The 17,395-nt window shown below is 43.2% G+C and overlaps 1 protein-coding gene across 1 annotated transcript in view; it reads right to left on the reverse strand.

The window, feature by feature from the left end:
• The window catches only part of LOC126335318 (esterase FE4-like), a 299,162-nt gene that overhangs the window by 162,514 nt on the left and 119,253 nt on the right, over positions 1-17,395 (reverse strand). Inside the window, exon 2 of the mRNA XM_049998474.1 lies at positions 8,803-8,943. Within this exon, the coding sequence (XP_049854431.1) occupies positions 8,803-8,943 (141 nt within the window). The remainder of the gene's footprint in view (positions 1-8,802; positions 8,944-17,395) is intronic.

Here is a 17,395-nt window from a genome sequence, read left to right on the forward strand (position 1 = left end):
GTTTCCTAGAACTTAGAAAGACTTAAACCTAACTAACCTAAGGACATCACACACATCCATGCCCGAGGCAGGATTCGAACCTGCGACCGTAGTGGTCACGCGGTTCCAAACTGAAGTGCTTAGAACCGCACGGCCACACCGGCCGGCTGGATGGGTTCATCAATAAGCAAAATTTGCGCACTTGGGGGACAGAGAATCCGCAATTCACGATCGAGAAGTATCTTCGCCCTCAACATGTGACTATGTGGTGTGCAATGTCCAGCCACGGAATATTCGATGCAATATTTCTTAATGGCCTCTGGTCCTGATGGGATACCAGTTCGATTTTACACAGAGTACGCGAAGGAACTTGCCCCTCTTCTTGCAGCGGTGTACCGTAGGTCTCTAGAAGAGCGAAGCGGTCCAAAGGATTGGAAAAGGGCACAGGTCATCCTCGTTTTCAAGAAGGGACGTCGAACAGATGTGCAGAACTATAGACCTATATCTCTAACGTCGATCAGTTGTAGAATTTTGGAACACGTATTATGTTCGAGTATAATGTCTTTTCTGGAGACTAGAAATCTACTCTATAGGAATCAGCATGGGTTTCGAAAAAGACGGTAATGTGAAACCCAGCTCGCGCTATTCGTCCACGAGACTCAGAGGGCCTTAGACACGGGTTCACAGGTAGATGCCGTGTTTCTTGACTTCCGCAAGGCGTTTGACACAGTTCCCCACAGTCGTTTAATGAACAAAGTAAGAGCATACGGACCATCAGATCAATTGTGTGATTGGATTGAGGAGTTCCTAGATAACAGAACGCAGCATGTCATTCTCAATGGAGAGAAGTCTTCCGAAGTAAGACTGATTTCAGGTGTGCCGCAGGGGAGTGTCATAGGACCGTTGCTATTCACAATATACATAAATGACCTGGTGGATGACATCGGAAGTTCACTGAGGCTTTTTGCAGATGATGCTGTGGTGTGTTGAGAGGTTGTAACAATGGAAAATTGTACTGAAATGCAGGAGGATCTGCAGCGAATTGACGCATGGTGCACGGAATGGCAATTGAATCTCAATGTAGACAGGTGTAATGTGATGCGAATACATAGAAAGATAGGTCCCTTATCATTTAGCTACAAACTAGCAGGTCAGCACCTGGAAGCATTAATTCCATAAATTATCTGGGAGTACGCATTAGGAGTGATTTAAAATGGAATGATCATATAAAGTTGATCGTCGGTAAAGCAGATGCCAGACTGAGATTCATTGGAAGAGTCCTAAGGAAATGCAATCCGAAAACAAAGGAAGTAGGTTACAGTACGCTTGTTCGCCCATTTCTTGAATACTGCTCAGCAGTGTGGGATCCGCACCAGATAGGGTTGATAGAAGAAGTAGAAACGATCCAACGGAGAGCAGCGCGCTTCGTTACAGGATCATTTAGTAATCGCGAAAGCGTTACGGAGATGATAGATAAACTCCAGTGGAAGACTCTGCAGGAGAGACGCTCAGTAGCTCGGTACGGGCTTTTGTTAAAGTTTCGAGAACATACCTTCACCGAAGAGTCAAGCACTATATTGCTCCCTCCTAGATATATCTCGCGAAGAGACCATGAGGATAAAATCAGAGAGATTAGAGCCCACACAGAAGCATACCTACAATCCTTCTTTCCACGAACAATACGAGACTGGAATAGAAGGGAGAACCAATAGAGGTACTCAAGGTACCCTCCACCACACACCGTCAGGTGGCTTGCGGAGTATGGATGTAGATGTAGATGTAGATGTAGACTACCGAACGGTAAGTGAAGGTTTTGGAACATGATTTCATCCCCATTATCCAAAGTGACCCTGATTTCGAGAAGAGGTGGTTCATGTAAAACGGAGCTCGACCCCACCGAAGCTGGAGAGTGTTTGATGTCCTGGAGGAGCACTTTGGGGACCGCATTCTGTCTCTGCGGCCTCGATTGGCCGCCATATTATCCTAATCTGAACATAGCGATTCCTTTTTGTGGCACTATATTAACGACAAGGTGTGCAGCAATAACCACAAAACCACTTCTGAGCTGAAAACAGCCATTCAGGAGGTCAGCCACAGCATCGAATTTCCGACACGAGTCGTGCAAAATTACGCTATTCGTCTACGCCATATCACCGCCAGTGATGGCAGGCATATCGAACATGAAACTTCCTGGCAGATTAAAACTGTGTGCCCGACCGAGACTCGAACTCGGGACCTTTGCCTTTCGCGGGCAAGTGCTCTGCCAGGAAGTTTCATATCAGCGCACACTCCGCTGCAGAGTGAAAATCTCATTTTGGAAACATCCCCCAGGCTGTGGCTAAGCCATGTCTCCGCAGTATCCTTTCTTTCAGGAGTGCTAGTTCTGCAAGGTTCGCAGAAGAGCTTCTGTAAAGTTTGGAAGGTAGGAGACGGATACTGGCAGAAGTAAAGCTGTGAGTACCGGACGTGAGTCGTGCTTCGGTAGCACAGTTCGTAGAGCACTTGCCCGCGAAAGGCAAAGGTCCCGAGTTCGAGTCTCGTTCGGGCACACAGTTTTAATCTGCCAGGAAGTTTCATATCAGCGCACACTCCGCTGCTGAGTGAAAATCCCATTGTGCATATCGAACATGTCATAACCTAAATCCGAATATCTGTAGTGACGTTTAGAAGTCGAATAAATCGTATGCACGCCGTGGTTTGTAACTAATTTACGTTTTTTCCATATGGATCAATAATGGTCACCCAAGTGCCGGCCAAGCCCGACAGCCCATAACTTCGGTGATCTGACGGGAATCGGTGTACCCACTGCGGCAACGTCGTTGCCACACAAGTTTAAAGGTGAGCAAATATTCTGTTCTAGTCTACTGTTTAGGACTATCTGTCTGGAGCAAATTTAGGAGACGATGAACCACAGATTCATATTTAATGAAAGAGTCGTGGAGAAGAGTAGCTCACGCACGAAGGATTTGTATCTTTTGTTCTCCAGTTCTTGAGTGTTGTTCATCGGTGTAGAACCATTGGATTAACAGAAGAGAGAGAAAAAATCCAAAGAAGAACGGTCCGATTAGTCGCTTGTTTGTTATGCCACCTTCAGACTGCCACAGAAAAGTTCCAACACACTGCAGTGCGAGACCTCCCCAGAAAGAGGAGAAAGACTACAGAGGGCCTTTCTTACAAAATTCCAAGAGCCAGCGTCCCAAACTAAACCAATAAACAGATTGCTTCCTCCCAAGTACATATCCTGTACTGGCCGTGACGCTAAAATTAGCGGTATTCGGTATCATTCAGTACATAATTGGCAGTATTTTTTTCGTCCTACTATTCGCGAATTGAATAGCGAGTGAAGTAAATTAAGGTGCCTCACTACTTAGCTCCCTTCAAACAACATACGGTGAACTGCAGAAATAGGTGAAGATGTGTCTCTAATTCAGCTGCTAGTGAATGTATGGTACCAGCCTTTAAGACTGGTAGTTGAGGAAATATGCAACGATGAAAAACGAAAGACAGTAGAAATAAACAACTGCAGCAGCGTATACAGGGTGAGTCGCGTAAGACGTAACACCCCCTTTATTCCGGGGCCGATTGCACGTATCGGTATGCGGTTTTCGGCGAATCATAGCGGACTATTGGGCACATACGTTGGTAAATGCACAATAATCATAACGTTTATATTGACAGACACAATGAGGCAAGTACATGTTTTTTTTAAATGGGACGCTATACTTTTTTTTTACCATAATTCGAACGCTCTGGAAAAGACGCGTATAGTGATGTAACGCATGTTGCTATTGTGATTCAAACTTTGCTTAAAAGAGGGCGGATGAGGATTTACCTACGTAGCATAGGCCGTGTATGAACACGGCAAGCCGGCCTGCAGGTCGCAGCCGCTTCCGACCGCCTCGACCTTCAGTCGTACAATATTTCCCAGCATCTTTTAAGCGAAGTTTGGATCACAATAGCAACATGCGTTACATCACTATACGCAACTTTTCCAGAGCATTCGAATGATGGTAAAAAGTATAGCGCCCCCTTCAAAAAACATGTACTTGCCTCATTATCTCGGTCAGTATAAACGTTGTGATTATTGTGCATGCACCAAAAAATGTGCGCCATAGTCGGCTATGATTCGCCGAACACCGCTTGTCGATACGTGCAATCGCCAACGGAATAATGCGGGTGTTACTTCTTAAGCGACTCACCCTGTACGAGGTGCATTCAAGTTCTAAGGCCTCTTTTTTTTTTTTACTAATTAACTACTCACCCGAAATCGATGAAACTGGCGTTACTTCTCAACGTAATCGCCGTGCAGACGTACACATTTTTCACAACGCTGACGCCATGATTCCATGGCATCGGTGAAGGCTTCTTTAGGAGTCTGTTTTGACCACTGGAAGATCGCTGGGGCAATAGGAGCACGGCTGGTGAATGTGCGGCCACAGAGAGTGTCTTTCATTGTTGGCAAAAGCCAAAAGTCACTAGGAGCCAGGTCATGTGAGTAGGGAGCATGAGGAATCACTTCAAAGTTGTTATCACGAAGAAACTGTTGCGTAACGTTAGCTCGATGTGCGGGTGCGTTGTCTTCGTGAAACAGCACACGCGCAGCCCTTCCCGGACATTTCTGTTGCAGTCCAGGAAGGAATTTGTTCTTCAAAACATTTTCGTAGGATGCACCTGTTACCGTAGTGCCTTTTGGAACGGAATGGGTAAGGATTACGCCATCGCTGTCCCAGAACATGGACACCATCATTTTTTCAGCACTGGCGGTTACCCGAAATTTTTTTGGTGGCGGTGAATCTGTGTGCTTCCATTGAGCTGACTGGCGCTTTGTTTCTGGATTGAAAAATGGCATCCACGTCTCATCCATTGTCACAACCTACGAAAAGAAAGTCCCATTCATGCTGTCGTTGTGCGCCAACATTGCTTGGCAACATGCCACACGGGCAGCCATGTGGTCGTCCGTCAGCATTCGTGGCACCCACCTGGATGACACTTTTCGCATTTTCAGGTCGTCGTGCAGGATTGTGTGCACAGAACCCACAGAAATGCCAACTCTGGAGGCGATCTGTTCAACAGTCATTCGGCGATCCCCCAAAACAATTCTCCCCACTTTTTCGATCATGTCGTCAGACCAGCTTGTGCGAGCCCGAGGGTGTTTCGGTTTGTTGTCACACGATGTTCTGCCTTCATTAAACTGTCGCACCCACGAACGCAGTTTCGACACATCCATAACTCCATCACCACATGTCTCCTTCAACTGTCGATGAATTTCAATTGGTTTCACACCATGCAAATTCAGAAAACGAATGATTGCACGCTGTTCAAGTAAGGAAAAAGTCGCGCTTGTAAGTATTTAAAACAGTTCTCATTCTCGCCGCTGGCAGTAAAATTCCATGTGCCGTATGGTGCTGCCATCTCTGGGACGTATTGACAATGAACGCGGCCTCATTTTAAAACAATGCGCATATTTCTATCTCTTTCCAGTCCGGAGAAAAAAAAATCGGAAGCCTTAGAACTTGAATGCACCTCGTATATTGCTTTCAGAGCGACCAATACGTTCAATGTAGAGTTTCCTTTCTTCGGATATTAGTATTGTTAACGTTTCTTCGCGGTGGGATATCGGTCGGTTCATTTACTGATTTTCGTGTCGTAGGCTGTCACTTTGTCCATCTATGTTTGCTAGATGCAAATGTTTAGGTGATTCACAAATATGTGCAGTTCTGTCCATCCAAGCTTTTTTTAATAACTTTATTCAAAAATGAAACGAGAATTTGTATTAATATATTTTGTAAACGTTGCTACATTTTAAAGCTGCCGTACAAATTTTCAGAGTTCTTTTATGAATCAAATTTGTTAAAGAGTACTTTAATTTTTAAGTGTTTAACAATTTTTTTGTCTTTGACATGTAACAACTTTGTTCATCACGTCATCTTTGGCGAAAAAACCGTTTTACGCAGTCGTGTTTTACAACTCGTAGTCAGTTCCGAGACATATTTAATTGCGATGAGTCGTACGTAAAATGTGTTAGAGAGTGGCTGGAAGAATACTCACACGATAAAAAATAAATACTGTGTCTGATGAAATACGTATTGATGATGGATCTCTGCATTTGATTCTGAAATATCTGACCAACATATTATATTTTAGTTTAGTACAGAATCCGAAAGTCTGGAGGAGGTGACTGAGAATTGGCTACAGTGAATCCGCTGTTGGATCGAGGTTAGCAGATAAGTAAAAACTCGTGTTACTGCTTGTTCTCAGCAATTTCATGGAGAGTACTAAGTATTCGATTGCACTGGAATTTAACGCGCACAAAACTGTTAATTTCTCATGGTTAGGAGAGAACGAGTAGGTCACAAGTACACGGTGCGGATTTTCGCAACAGAAAAATGTGATGAGTGATGTGGTGGTGGCCCTCAACTACGTACCCTCAGACTCAGGGTTGAAATATTAAAAGTTTTGGCTGGTTTCGTTGTCTAGGGGCTGGGATACGTAATTGCCTCATTACAAGCCAAATACTGCTGAGTCTACAATATACAATATTAATGTAAACATGGATCGAATGGTCAAAGGTTCCTATCACTCAGCAATTGTGAATGTAATGTAGATCGTAGAAGTACTTTTGAGAATGTGGTATATTTCTAGAGAACACTCATTGGTGTCGATGGTCCAGCAATTAAATAAAATATAAGTTGAATAACAGGGAAACAATAGATTCCTACTGCACGTAATTAGTTATGAACAACAACATAGCTCGCGAGATATTCACTTCTAAACGCACACTACATCTTCACTGTAGAAGCCACGGAAATCTCACAAGTGCACAAGTCAGCTCTACGATATATTTCTATCTGCCGCGACCACGCGCAAACCGCTGCACAGTCTCCTTCTCCCGCGGCTGTGCGTCTGTCGCGCCTTCGCGTCCAGCACTTTCCGTGTCCTGTGCCGTAACCTCCAGAACTGTCGCGCCGCTCAGAACTACTTCGTGTCCTCCGGAAACGATGCTCCTCCCAATCTCCATACGTCTCTCTTAGTAACGAGCGCTCCCTCCATGTCTCCAAGCCAACGTGCACTCACAAACATATTGAAACACATACGAAATACTGGATTTACCTTTAAATAACTTGAAATTAAATAAATGTTCCTACGGCTGGACCACAAACACGCTCTAACACACATTATTAAATACATAAACAAATTAAATATACATATATCAAAGGAATAGCAACAAAAGGTAGGCCAGTGCCTAATGTCTGTGTGCTTTCTAAAACACAGTAAATATTTAACTATTTCTTCATGAATAGTATATATCCAATATAAACAAAGACATAGATGAATAAATATATTTATAAGCATGCTGCTACCGTTTCTTTCGTTTAACTGTGTAGTACTTATGGCCTGACGCAATCGATAGTTAGTGGCCACTTTGATCTCCAATAACTCAAGTATTATTTAAGATACATGCCTGTAATTCATACCAGTTTAGATTTACACTAATAGCTTTCTAAAGACACGTAGATCAACGAAATCGGAAGAACCATTTAGATTTTGGAAATTCGTTGCTGGGTGTTACTTGTATAAATTATCGACGGATACTAAACTTTAAACTAATAAAGATATTGAAAATCTGCAAATACTCTTCTCGGGTTTGCCTCCGGATTGTATTGTGTAACTCGCACAATATTTCGTCGATGCAACTGCTCGACATCGTCAGGTGGTGGTAGCTGCTGTTATCACTGCTGCAAGGTGCTACTGATGATAATCGCACGGCGGCGACGGAATTTATCATGCCGGGAGCAAGCAATACGCGTGCGCGGGAAGACGCTGGTAGTTGGAGGAAAGCGGCGCTCCTGGTGCCCCTGCTGGGGGCCGCAGAAAGGCCATCCGCGCGTGCGCTGTGGGCAATGACTGTGCTGCCGGACGCTCCTGTGGTTAAAGTCCGAACTAAACCTCAGTTGCGCGTTTCGTCACTTGACGGAGCGGAAGTTCTTGTTTCCCTTTTTTTCGATTTAATGGCAGCCAGTGCTGGATTCCAGGCGGTGCTTAGTTGAAAACCTGCATCCCTGTTGATAAGATTGTCCGCTGTACGGATATGTATGGCCACCTTGACAACACAGTCCCAGAAAGATGACGCTGGGGATAAAATAGGGCAAGAACGCTGTTGCAGTGGGTGCCTCCTGATCTTCATTTACATCCCTGCTTCGAATTTGCTTGGAACGGAATGCATGTCGTACCTGCCTATTGGAATAGACATTCTGTTGGAATACAACACCTGAGAACGGTCGTGTAGTGGCTAGCACATCTGACTGTTTAGCAGACAACTCGAGTTCGAATTCTGGCATTGGAACAAACGTTAGTTTGTTGCTTCAGTCTGCGTACATACATCGTATATGTTTGAGAATTGAAAAGGTCTCTGGAACCATATAGTTTCATTTGAATTTCTGGGTTTCAGACAGGGTCACCCGTTTCTATAGTTGCTGAGGTGCTGTTTCCAATACAATTCGAGAGCCTCTGCAATGCTGTTCGAGTGTAGGGGAATACCAAGAAGGTTAAGGCGTGAAGAATTGAGGAAGGACACTTGCTAGGGTATTCTGTTAATTTGTGCAAAGCCACTGTGCCAGGGTGCTGTAGTGATTAGTGCATCTGCCTAATGAGCAGGAGACTAGAGTTCGAAACGCTGCCTTGGTTCAGTCCGCGTATATAAATCACAGCGCTCTGTCTATTTAATTATGGAACGGCGCTCGTAGAAAGACACGTAACTGAAGAAGCGAACGAAATGTGTGCAGCTGGTAGAGGCGCATTGAGGTGGTGCGCGGCTGTACTCGCCTGGAATCGGAGGTCCCCCAGCGGCGGCTCGGCGTAGGGGATTCCCCGAAAGCTGTAGTAGCGGGTGCCCGCCATGGTGTCCCGCACGGCTCCGCGCAGTGTCCCGGACTCCGTCTGCACCGTGACGTAGCCCTTCTCCAGCTGCGAACACCACACAACCACTAACACTCAGTGGGCAGCACACACACACAGCACAAAATCTCTCGTCTTCCTCTCTAGGCTAGTCCTATGCTCCTGAGCGGCTATATCCTACATGGGCACAGAATGAATATTCAACATTAAATACCTTGAGATCAAAAGTTTGTAGATTATACTATCTCTAGCAGAATGTAACGGTCGTCAGTACTGGAAAAAATTCTGGTATATAGGGTAACGTACCATCGACGACTATGTCGTTACAGATGGAGCACGATTTCGGACTGTGGAACGATGAGTAACCATCATGGAATTCCCCTTGACCCTTTGAGTGCCAGTGATTTCTGCCTGAAACCACCATTTTATTAACTTCGCTTTGAAGTAATAGTGCATTTAGCATGAAACCAACGATGCTGTTGCAAGACAGAGACTTCTAGTGATACACTAAGGATCTTCAACGAAGGTATGGCTTTCTAGCAGTTACTTACAGCGTTCATAGCAACAGTCGGAGCCGAGATTGTGCTACATGAATGTAGTTTGTTGTGACATGCGATTTTCTTTATAGCGGCCTTACTGAGGAGGTCACTGACAGTGGAACTACTAAACATATCTAAAGTTGTTGTTGTTGTTCAGACCTGAGACTGGTTTGATGCAGCTCTCCATGCTACTCTATCCTGTGCAAGCTTCTTCATCTCCCAGTACCTACTGCAGCCTACATTCTTCTGAGTCTGCTTAGTGTATTCATCTCTTAGTCTCCCTCTACGATTTTTACCCCCCACGCTGCCCTCCAATACTAAATTGGTGATCCCTTGATGCCTCAGAATATGTCCTACCAACCGGTCCCTTCTTCTTGTCAATTTGTGCCACAAACTCCTCTTCTTTCCAATTATATTCAATACCTCCTCATTAGTTATGTGATCTACCCACCTAATCTTCAGCATTCTTCTGTAGCACCACATTTCGAAAGCTTCTATTCTCTTGTTGTCCAAACTATTTATCGTCCATGTTTCACTTCCATACATGGCTATACTCCATACAAATACTTTCAGAAACGACTTCCTGACATTTAAATCTATACTCGATATTAACAAATTTCTCTTCTTCAGAAACGCTTTCCTTGCCATTGCCAGTCTACATTTTATATCCTCTCTACTTCGACCATAATCAGTTATTTTGCTCCCCAAATAGCAAAACTCCTTTACTACTTTAAGTGCCTCATTCCCCAATCTAATTCCCTCCGCATCACTCGACTTAATTCGACTACATTCCATTATACTCGTTTTGCTTTTGTTGATGTTCATCTTATATCCTCCTTTCAAGACACTGTCCATTCCGTTAAATTCCTCTTCCAAGTCTTTTGCTGTCTCTGGCAGAATTACAATGTCATCGGCGAACCTAAAAGTTTATATTTCTTCTCCATGGATTTCAGTTCCTACTCCGAATTTTCCTTTACTGCTTGCTCAAGATACAGATTGAATAACATCGGGGAGAGGCTACAACCCTGTCGCACTCCCTTGAAATCTGAGGGTATTTCATGTCTCTCATACGTCTTGCTCACCAACTGGTAGATTTTTGTCAGGACTGGATTTCCCAAGGCCGTCAGTAGTTCTAATGGAATGTTGTCTACTCCTGGGGCCTTGTTTCGACTGAGGTCTTTCAGTGCTCTGTCAAACTCTTCACGCAGAATCCTATCTCCCATTTCATCTTCATCTACATCCTCTTCCATTTCCATAATATTGTCCTCAAGTACTTTGCCCTTGTATATACCCTCTATATACTCCTTCCGCCCTTTCTGCTTTCCCTTCTTTGCTTGGAACTGTGTTTCCATCTGAGCTCTTGATATTCATACAAGTGGCTCTCTTTTCTCGAAAGGTCTCTTTAATTTTCCTGTGGGCAGTATCTATCTTGCCCCTAGTGAGATAAGCCTCTACATCCTTACATTTGTCTTCTAGCCATCCCTGCTTAGCCATTTTGCACTTCCTGTCGATCTGATTTTTGAGACGTTTGTATTCCTTTTTTCCTGCTTCATTTACTGCATTTTTATATTTTCTCCTACATCAATTAAATTCAATATTTCTTCTGTTACCCAAGGATTTCTACTAGCCCTCGTCTTTTTACCTACTTGATACTCTGCTGCCTTCTAAAGTTATTGTAACAGAAATCTGAGTTTTTACTACTGCTTTTATGAGCGGTTTCGAAGTGGAACTACTAGGGCAGTATGTAGCTTTAATACAAAATTTATTATGTTTTACGCCCATACAGTTTGTCTTAGGTATTGTGACCTCATGGAAGTTTGGTGATTGGGGGGGGGGGGGGTTGTGTCTAGGAAAAATGTTAACTTGCTTTCAAATATATCACATGAAATCATGAAATCATATATGGTTAAAAACTGTTTGTCCTAATTGTTCCAAAGTGTAACAACTTTCTTAACACAACTTAATGTTTGCTTTTTGCCAATTACTTCTTGTATTCATTGGTTACTGTGATAATAAAGGTTAATTAATAAAAAAAATTAAAATTTTAATGTGAAACTACCTCCTTAAAACAGTTGAGTGCTTACTTTTTTCGAATTTCTTCTCGTATTCGTTGTTTACTATGATAACAAAGACTACGATTATGAAAAATTTTAAAATTGTATATTTTTAGGGTTCCGTACTTCAATCGGTAAATACGGATCACTTTGTTTGTCTGTTAAAAATCCTTTTTCCCAGGAACTGGTAGATTTATCAACCTGAAATTACTTTCTACGGCCCCTTGGCGATGTACAAAAGTGAAGATTTTAAGCCAATGCAATCAAAAGGTTCGGCAATTTATATCACATATTTTGATACTTGCGAACTCACCAATCAAAACCTATAGGGTACTTCCCGCTGACTTAGAATCATGAAATTTGGCAAGATGAAAGGTTTTACGGTACAAGTTAAGGGGAAAAATCCGAAATTGTTAATTTGTAACTATATCGCACAAAAATATTTCTTTTGTCATTTGTTCCAACATGAAATTAAAACATGCTCGAAAGTCTTTGAATCCATGGAATCGATACCTTTCCAGTATCAGTTTCGATAGGAGGCACAAATCCTCAGCATCCTCGGCTCTCGAAATGGATGAACAGTCTATGTACATAATTAAGTTTGAAGGGAATCCTCCTTGGGCGAGTCCTACTCGCTCCTGATCAATTTTCTCATGTTGTTGCGAGGCAAAGCGTTAAGAGATTCATGGAAACCACGTAAAACCCAAACGTGCTTGGCCGAACAGGGATTGGAACTGCATATGCTAAGGGAGATGAAGCGAACCAAGAGCGTTGTACATTTTTTTTTCATTTACTCATTGTCTTCTTGAAGATAAGGACAAACATGTTCTTCTTGTTGACAGATTTTCCTAACATGTGATATGCGTCATACTTGCGTCGTAATTCTGGAGGACGACGGTTCAAATCCAGTGCTGCTATACAGATTTAGGTTCTCCGTAATTCCCTAAGTCATTCCATGCAAAATGCCGGTATGATTCCTTTGAAAAGGACATAGCTGAGTTCCTTCCCCATCTTAACAAAACAATCCGAACTTGTCATCCGTCTCTAATGACCTTGCTCTCAGCGGGACGTTACGGTCTAAGCTTCCTTCTTGCGTCGTAGCCAGAGTTTCTCGCTGAGGAGTCATTCTTTAGCTTATGCCGTATATCTGAATTAAAGTCACAGCTTCAGTCTTGGATCTGATGCCATTTATCTGTTGTTGTAACTCTTTATAGATTCGTTTTACCATCTCATTGGTATGTGATCACGTCGGTGCACAGACCTAAAAGATTCTCGTGAAATATCTTGTGTTTTAAGGACGTTCGTTCAATATCGACAAGAATTATGTAAGAGCTTAACGTCTGATGTGGAAAAATCACCCTGTTTTGATGTCTGAGAAAATTGCTGTTACAGTAAAAATAAAAAATACACTAGTAGGTGCTGACCCCACGCCGCTCCTATCCGCATCCTCCACGGAGGATGACACGGCGGTCGGATGGTCCCGGTAGGCTACTCGTGGCCTGAAGACGGAGTGCTTTTTGAGTTCGTGCACACTCTAAAACAAAAAAAGACACACCACGAAAGCATTATCCGAATTGTATGGAAATCGGTAGATGTGATGTACATGTATGGACAAACAAATGACTGCAGTTTCAGGAAAATTAGATTTTTTTTTTCAAGAGGAAAAGCTCCACAAATTGGGCACGGCAGTATAGCGTCGGTCCACCTCTGGCCATTAGGCAAGCAGTTATTCGGCTTGGTATTGACTGATAGACTTGTTGCATGTCCTCCTGAGACATATCGTGCCAAATTCTGTCCAACTGGGGAGTTAGATCGTCAAAATCCCGAGCTGTTTGAGTGGCCCTGCCCATAATGCTCCAAACCTTCTCAATTGGTGTCAAGTCCAGCGACCTTGCTCACGGAGGCACGATGAGAAGCGATAGACACTCTCGCCATGTGTGGACAGGCATTACCTGGCTAAAAAGTAAGCCCAGGACGGTTTTCTATGAAGGACAACAAAACGGAGACTATCGTCGACGTACCGCTGCGCTGTAAGGGTGCCGCAAATTACAAGCAGTGGGGTCGTACTACGAAAGAAATAGCACCCCAGACCATTAGACCTTGTTGCCGGGCCGTATGACGGGCGGCAGTCAGGTTGGTATCCCACCACTATGTGGTGCGTCCCCAGACACATCTCCAGCCTTGAATCTCATTGGCTGGAGTAGAATTGTCTTTAGTGATGAGTCCCTCTCGGTAACCAGTGAAGACGGGTCTGGCGTTGGTGGGATACCAACCTGACTGCCGCCTGCCACACCGCCCGACATCCAGGAGTGATGATCTGGGGTGTCATTTCTTTTCATAGTAGGACCCCTTTGGTTGTCATCAGCGGCTCCCTTATAGTACAGCGGTACGTCGACGACGTTCTGCTCTCCGTTCTGTTGCCCTTTTTGACAAGCCATCCTGGGCTTCAGTTTACGTAAGATAATGCCGGCCCACACAGGTTAGTGTTTCTATTGCTCCTTTTTGTGCTTTCCAAAACCTACCTTTGCCAGCAAGGTCGCCGGATTTCTTCCCAATTCAGAACGTTTGGAGCATTATAGGCAGCGCCCTCCAACTAATTCGGGATATGACGACGTAACGCGCCAGATGTACAGAATTTGGCTTGATATCTACATCTACATCTACGTGATTACTCTGTTATTCACAATAAAGTGCCTGGCAGAGGGTCCAATGAACCACCTTCAAGCCGTCTCTCTACCGCTCCACTCTCGAACGGCACGCGGGAAAAACGAGCACTAATTTCCGTGCGAGCCCTGGTTTCTCTTATTTTATCGTGATGATCATTTCTCCCCAAGTAGGTGGGTGCCAATAGAATGTTTTCACAATCGGAGGAGAAATCTGGTGATTCAAATTTCATGAGAAGGTCCCCTCGCAACGAAAAACGCCTTTGTTTTAATGATTGCCACTCCAACTCACGTATCATGTCTGTGACACTATCTCCCCTATTTCTCGATAATGCAAAACGAGCTGCCCTTCTTTGTACTGTTTCAACACCATCCGTCAGTCCCACCTGATGCGGATCCCACACCGCACAGCAATACTCCAGAAAAGGCGGACAAGCGTGGTGTAAGCAGTCTCTTTAGTAGACCTGTTGCACCTTTTTAGTGTTCTGCCAATGAATCGCAGTCTTGGGTTTGCTCTACCCACACTATTATCTATGTGATCGTTCCGATTTAGGTTATTTGTAATTGTAATCCCTGCGTATTTACCTGAATTTACAGCCTTCAGATTTGTGTGACTTATCGCGGAATCGAAATTTAGCTGATTTCTTTTAGTATTCATGTGAATAACTTCACATTTTTCTTTATTCGGGGTCAATTGCCACTTTTCGCACCATACAGATATTTAAATCATTTTGCAAGTCGTTTTGATCATCTGATGACTTAACAAGACGGTAAATGACAGCATCATCTGCAAACAATGTAAGACGGCTACTCGGATTGTCTCCTGTGTCGTTAATATAGATCAGGAATAATAGAGGGCCTATAACACTTCCTTGGGGAACGCCGGATATTACTTGTGTTTTACTCGATGACTTTCCGTCTATTACTTGTTATGTCCCATAATGCTCAGAGCCATAGTGCTCAGAGCCGTCCATTACTACGAACTGTGACCTTCCTGACAGGAAATCACGAATCCAGTCGCACAACTGCGGCGATACTCCTTAGGCATGCAGTTTGCTTGGAAGATGCTTGTGAGGAACGGTGTCGATAGCCTTCTGGAAATCTAAAAATGTGGAATCAATTTGACATCCCCTGTCGATAGCACTCATTATTTGATGAGTATAAAGAGCTAGTCATGTTTCACAACAACGATATTTTCTGAATCCATGCTGACTATGTCTCAATAAATCGTTCTTCGAGTTACTTCATAATGTTCGAATACAGTATATGTTCCAAAATCCTACTGCAAATCGACGTTAGTGATATAGGCCTGTAATTCAGCGGATTAATTCAACTTCCCTTTTTGGGTATTGGTGTGACTTGAGCAGTTTTCCAGTCTTTAGGTATTGATCTGTCTGTGAGCGAGTGGTTGTATATAATTGCTAAATATGGAGCTCTTTTATCAGGATACTCTGAGAGGAACCTCATTGGACCGGAGGCCTTGGCTTTATTAAGTGAGTTAAGCTGCTTTGTTACACCGAGAATATCTAATTCTATATTTCCCATCTTGGCAGTTGCTCTTGATTGGATATCCCGCATGTCGACATGCAATAACTCTATCAATCAATGACGAGGCGAATAACTGCTTGCCTATGGGCCAGAAGCAGACCACCGCGTTATTCACTTGCTCAATTTCCAAAGCTCTTTCTCTAGAATAAGTCTAACAATTTTTCTGAAATTGTAATCATTTGCTTGTCTTTACATGTGCATCACATATACCGATTTCCGGCTTAACCTGATAATTGCTTCGTGGTGCGTCGTTTTCCCTTTTTTAAAGATTGTTTAGCGTTGATCCAGATGCAAATCACATAATTCTACTATTATTTACACCTGAGGAAAGTCTCTTGTTAGAGCTGGAAGTTTTCATACACTGACATATCACCATAGCTGTCGCTGTTGTTGCCTTTAGTCTCAAGACTGTTCTGAACAAGCCTCCCCATCTCTGCATAATATTGCAACTTCCATTTAAACCTTCTTACCGTTCTCAAGTCTAATCTCCATAAAAATTTTACATCGTCCCCACACTTTTTTCCATTACCAAACTGACGACTACTTGATGCTTCAGAACGATGTATCCCATCAACTGATCGGTTCTTTTAGTCAAGGTACGCCGCAAATTCCTTTTCACCACACCTGGACTCAATACCTCCTCATTAGAAAATCTATCTACCCATCCAATCTTCAGCATACTTCTGTAGCGCCAGATTTCAAAAGCTTCTCATCTGAGCTGGGTATCGTCCATTTTTCGGTTCTGTAAAAGGCTACACTCCAGACATATCAGAAAGACCTTCCAAACCCTTAAATTTTTGTTACATGTAAACAAATTTCTCTTTTTCATAAATGCTTCTCTTGCTATTGCCAAACCATATTTTGTATCCTGTCTACTTTGGGCATCATCAGTTTTTGCCTGCCGAAATAGGTAAAGTCGTCATCTACTTATAGTGTGTCATTCACTAATTAGATTCCCTCTTGTGACGATACGCTTATATAGGCGATCTAAATGGTTCCTGTGAAGAGGGAGCTGAATTTCTTTATTTCTTTGCTGGACTGGTTGCGAATCGGTGGGACGAGTACGTCACCCCCCCCCCCCCCCCCCCCCCCCTGCGCAGGACACAATGCTCCAAAAATGGCGGTGTGTCAGACAAGCAGAAAGTGGCTAAGTTGCAGCTCTTTGACATTCGACAATAACTCGCATCCAAATATTAATGCAAATCTGAATGCGATCTCAGATAAATGAGGTGCATCCAGTGACACAACAATATCCCAATACCGTTAACACTACCGAAGTTAACATCCCACAGATAATAAACATTTTCGCGATGACCATCTGAATTAATAACTTTTAATCGCTCCATGCTATTTGAACAAACGTTATCTTAGATGACAGCACTGCGATATAGCTATCATCTCTGAAAGCTACGTGTCTATATCTATTTTATTTATTGATTTACCAGGTGTACCAGTATGAAATGAACGTTAAGATACAAGTAAGGATACAATAGGGAACATTTGTTTTGAATGAGCCTTAATGTTTTTTGTTTGGTTGGTATGACATCTGTCAAAGATATTTAGTATACATGGAACAATCAATATCATATTTTTTCATCGTGTTTACAATGTCGAATTTTGTACCAGAAAGTGATGATTTGCGGAAAGCATTAATTTTTTGTTTTCATTTGAAAAAAAAGTGCTAAACAGTCGCATTGAAAGCTTGTCGAGGCATATG

Source organism: Schistocerca gregaria, chromosome 2 (assembly GCF_023897955.1).
Source record: "Schistocerca gregaria isolate iqSchGreg1 chromosome 2, iqSchGreg1.2, whole genome shotgun sequence".
Lineage (NCBI taxonomy): Eukaryota > Metazoa > Arthropoda > Insecta > Orthoptera > Acrididae > Schistocerca > Schistocerca gregaria.